General features: G+C 45.0%; 1 protein-coding gene across 4 annotated transcripts in view; it reads left to right on the forward strand.

Moving 5' to 3' along the window:
• PPHLN1 (periphilin 1) overlaps window positions 1–5,187 on the forward strand; it is a 152,181-nt gene that overhangs the window by 12,960 nt on the left and 134,034 nt on the right. For all 4 annotated transcript variants that reach the window (XM_019514594.1, XM_019514595.1, XM_019514596.1 and 1 more), the window contains exons 2-3: window positions 3,320–3,369; window positions 4,966–5,057. In XM_019514594.1, the coding sequence (XP_019370139.1) occupies window position 3,369; window positions 4,966–5,057 (93 nt within the window). In that variant the 5' untranslated portion in view covers window positions 3,320–3,368. The remainder of the gene's footprint in view (window positions 1–3,319; window positions 3,370–4,965; window positions 5,058–5,187) is intronic.

The raw sequence follows: 5,187 nt of genomic DNA on the forward strand, positions 1-5,187 counted from the left end.
GGGCGTGGAGGGGGGGCAGATCAATGCCCCCACAGTGAGGGAGGGATTGGGGCTGGGACCTGGGCTGGGGCAAGTGCTGCCTAGGGAGGGGCTGGGGTGGCTTGCGCTGCTGTGCTTCTCTGGTCTGGGACCTGCTTGTGTGGTGCCTTGTCCAGTGGCTCTCACCACTGCTCCTGTCACCAGTCCAGGAGGGCGTGGGGTGGTGGCATGTGCCCCAGGATCTGCGCAGGACTGGCAGGACTGAGGCTGCACTGGGAGCGGGGGCTATGCCCCCCCTGCCTCTTGCCTAGCTCATGCAAGGCTGGTGTGAGACTGAGCCCCTGTGTTGCCTCCAGATGAGCAGTGGCTTCGCCCTTCAGTAGCAGTGCATGGGGTTGGGGGAGCAAGACGTGTGCCTCCAGACTGGGGCAGGCGACAAAGCGGGGCCTATGGTGGGGCTGCAGTGAGTTTTTGGGTGATACATCCCCTCAACCATGCCCTGCTGCCGCTCACCCAGCCAGTGCAGGGCCAGCACGAGACTAGAGCCACTGCACTGCCTCCAGATGAACAGCAGCTTCACCCTGGCTGGGTGAGTGGTGGCAGGGCATGTGGGTGTGTGGGGAAGGGCATGTGCCTCCAAGCTGGGGAGGAGCAGGGGCTATGGCGGAGCTGCAGTGTTTTCAGGTGACACATGCCCCCCCCCCCCCCATTCCCTGCTGGGGTGAAGCTGCTGCTCATCCATGAGGTGTGGAGAGGCCGGGCTGGCTCTCGCCTCTGCACGCCACTGGTCCGGAGGCAGCACAGGGGCTCAGTCTCACGCTGGCTGGGCGAACGGTGGGGGGGCATAGTCCCCATTCCCAGCACCTTCCACCTTTCACCTGGTGCAGCCTTGGTCCGGCCTGCTCCACGCAGATCCTGGGGCACATGCCCCTGCATCGTGCCCTCCTGGACCAGTGGTGGAAGCAGTAGTGAGAGGTTCTGGCCAAGTTGCCACGCAAGCAGCTCCCAGACTGGCAGAGCGCAACAGCGTGAGCCTCCCCACCCTCTCCCTGGGCAGTGCTTGCCCCAGCCTCAATCCATCCCTTGTGGGGGCATTGATCTGCACCTCCCCCCTCGCCTCTTCCCTCCCCCTTCCGCCCACCACATCAGACTTACCAGCTTGAGGCTGCTGTGTCCAGCGTTGGACTGCTGCCTGTTTAGTCTATGGCTGAATCTCCGAAGTGGTACTGAATCTTTGGATCTGATTTAGGCCAAATCGAATCAGGACAGTGATTCAAATCACTGTGTTGAATCCAAATCAAATACTTGCCGCTTTGCATGGGCCTATTGTCTATCTCCTCTTCCTCTTCCCTTTCCTCCTCTTGCTCCCAAAGAAATGCTTGCAAACTGCTGTTTTCTGTCCCTGTTTGTAATCTCCTTTTCTACTGTGCTGCACCTAAATTCTGCAGCTGCTGCGAGCGCTTACTGGAAAAGTACTCATCCCAAGCAGATGAAGGTGTCAAACTCTGATCAACTGAAAATGGGCATGCTGAAGAAAATTTTCTCTAAAAACATTGATATCCCAAAATAAACAGGGTTTAAAAGCATACCTAAGGAAAAAAAAAACCAGGACAAGAAATAGGTACACAAAGGATTACTGTTATAAAAGTTAATGACTGCTGTCACTAAGATATTTCATCCACTTGATTTTATATTATCTAAAAAAGGAGAAAGCTAGACTAACAGTTAACAGCCTTTTCAAAATGTTTGGCAGAACAAATTCTGCAAAAAAATAAAAGGCAAAATTTAAAAGGTTTAAGGGAGCTGTACAATACCAATCTGCTTTGTGATTTTGAAAGCTATTTTTTTTTTCTATTGGATTTTTTCTACTGGCACAGAGCAAGACCTATTACTGTGATAATCTCTTTACTCTGATTCTTGGTAGCAGGCCACAAAGGTACAGGTTGTGTTATAGTAATGGAATCAGTCTCCCACATACAGTGAAACATCATTCGTTGAAAGTGTAAAGCTCTTTTACCGCTGACCCAGAGCAAGAAGGCTATTTAAACTACTACAGTAAACAACCAAGTAGTACCATATAAAAATAATTCAGAGCAAAAGTCTTACTTAGATAATGCAGTACAGTCAGTATCTGTCAGAATGGCATTGATTAAATATGTCCTTGGTATAAGACAAAAATTTACTTTATTATTTTTTTTGTTGAAGCGTGATTATACTGAGAGGACAGATACATGAATATAGTATAATTTTAGGTCCTGATACATTAGAGAGGGTTTACTGGAAGTCCTATTGATCTAAAGAGTTTGACTCTTTATAATCAGTATGCTTATTATCAGTGTGGGAAGTGGGGTCCTTCCAGGGGAGTGGAGAGCTGCATGGCTGGGCCTGTGGCACCAGGGCTGGTGCCACTACTACTCGCAGGGGTGGGGCAGCTGAAAGATGCTGCTCAGGGGGCAGGAGGGATGGTAACCAGGCTCTGTCTGGTGCGGTGCAGGAGCCCTAACCCAGGTCAGGGTGGGTGCCACAGGCCTCCTCTCTTCCTTCCAGCCTGTGCTGGGGCTGGACTTGCTCTGCTGCAGCCATTGCATTCTGGCCCAAACAGGATGGGAGCAGCTGGGTGCCTCCACTGGCAGGGCTGAGGGGGCGGGGGGATGCGGGTTGGGAGTGAGGGGCACCAGCATGGACTGGGGGGGGGGGCAGGATACTGTCCCTTGGGAGTAAGGGGCACCAGCTGTCAGCTGGGGCAGGGGAGCTCTTCCCAGTGAGGGGCTGGGCTGGGCTGCGCTCAGGTCAGGCGGTGGCAGCACTGAGAGGGGGCTACAGTTGTTTGCATGTTCTTGGTTCTTAGTTCCATCTGCTTTAATGATATGAAAACACTGAGTAATTCTTTAATTTTTGATCCTATTAATTTTTGTCTTTAAGCTGCTATTATTCAAGTTTCCGGAGCCTTGTACTTGGAAGTATAAGTGAAAATGTGTTTTGAGACTGTGGTACATGAGAGAATCTTTTTCTTAATGCATTATAAAAGATTTAGAATGTATAGCTTAGACATTAGGAAAACATTGCAAGTCTAGAAAGCAATTCAGTAATTGGCCATGGGATGTTATTAAGTCTTTGAAATTAGAGATTTCTAAGTAGCTTGGTTTATTCCTGCTGCTAGTTTGGATAGTTAACTATTCTCTTGGTTCAGAGAGAGAGAGAGAAAAAATGAAACAAAATCTTAAGTCATCATCCAAAACTTGGATTAAGAAGGTAGTCTTAATGGGGAAAAAACAATTATGAGAGAGCAAAATAGTTGTGTTTAAATTTATATGCAGATTTTTTTACTATTATTTTGTAGGTGCTCATTGAATGGGACTTCACAAACTGCTTGACAACATATAAACAAAAGTAAGTGTGACAGTTTTTGTGTTTTTACTTTTTTACAAAACATATGTAAAAATTATGTATGTATATCTATTTATGTAGCTATATATAGAAACATATAGCTAAACTAAGGCTATGTCTGGTAGTCCGTTATTAAACTTAGATTTTATGGTGGTGGGGAGAGGATTGTAGGTTTTTAAATCTATGTGTAAATAAAAAAAAAAAAAATATCTGGAGTTATAACCGTTGTGGGTATTTTTCTGGTATGAGATTAGGCCAATAGTTTGTCTCCTTCCAGATCTTGATGAGTTCACTTTCTTGGCATGTTTTGTTTCTTCCTGTTTTTGACAAAGATGTACAGAGTACATGTACTGGAAGACAGAGGAAAGATTTGTGTCCCTAACCATTTTTTTTTTCACATTTGGTTTTAATTATTCAAACGGTCAATTATTTAATTTATTTAAATCTTATTTAATTTAATCTTGTATATTGGCTGGTATCCATATTAAAATACATTTGAAACTGTTGTTTTTCTTATCTCTTTCCTTTATAACTGTCACCACTTTGTGGGTTTGCTTCTTTGTAATACTGGGTTATGACATACCCTCATGATAATTGTTCAGTTTCTTTTTAGATGCCATTTTTAAAAGCCTAAGGATAGACATTCCCGGTAACTCCTTTCCAAGAGGAGGAGCTTTTGCCTCCTGTCATACTGTATTTAAAAAAAACAAAACAAAATACCCATAATGTCCATTTCTCTTATGATCTTAAAACATTAAAAACACTTAAGCTTCATAGCATCCTTCTGAGGGATGTATCATTTTTTAACTGTTTTATAGATGACTAGCTTGATCTACTGCAGGGGCAGGCAGTGATTTTGGGCAGAGGGCCCCTTACTGAGTTTTGGCAAGCCATCAAGGGCCGCATGACAGGCAGCCCCAGGGCAGATTAATATTAATTTTCTAAATTTTTTAGGGGCCCTGTGGGCTGGATAGAATGGCATGGCGGGCCGCATCTGGGCCCCAGGCCGCATTTTGCCCACCCCGATATAGAGTGTTGTTACATGAAAATTGAAATGTAATATAGGAATTATTCAACATCACTACAGCAAAGAACGAATTTTACCTTTTCCCCATTTCCTGTTATTTTAAGTGTGTAATCTTAATGTTGCAGTGTCTGTTGTGTGCCTGTATTCCTTTTGTACAAGTGATGATCGTAAGCTGCATGTGCTGGATGGGGTAGTTATCATGGGTATCACATAAGTACACCTGTGATATAATTGAACCAACTACTGAGCTGTTTTCACACTGTAGTGAATTTTTTTGTGAACTATTCTCTGTACGACTTTAGAAATTAGAACAATTTTTTTTCTAATCTGTTAAACTTCCGGTCTTGGTAAAGAGAATTTGCATACCATGTTTTGACACTCATAGTTCAGGTGTGCTTGAATGAATTGGAGGGAGAAAATAAGTTGCGAGAATAGCAGGTTTTTAGCAATATAGCAAATTTGGTAGGTCCCTAATTATATTATCTCAGGACAAGTAAGAGACTTTTTAGTTTATTACCTTTTGATTCTCACTCATAGATAATAAGTATGTATTTGGCTAATTGACTTTTTAGTGGCATATAGGAGAGATGACATGTGGTCTGAAGGACGGTATGAATATGAAAGACTTCCAAGAGAACGACTTCCACCAAGGATTCATCCTGATGTAAGTATATGTAATCTGTGTTCAATATCAGACTTTTATTTTACTAGCAAATTGCCCTTCGAGGGTGTGTGTGTATGGGGGGGGGGGACAGAGGCCTGTGTCCGCCACCGCCCGCCCCCGCCCCCCCCGC

The sequence above is a fragment of the Gavialis gangeticus genome, unplaced genomic scaffold, assembly GCF_001723915.1.
Source record: "Gavialis gangeticus isolate Ggan-Ray unplaced genomic scaffold, GavGan_comp1, whole genome shotgun sequence".
Taxonomy (NCBI): Eukaryota; Metazoa; Chordata; order Crocodylia; family Gavialidae; genus Gavialis; species Gavialis gangeticus.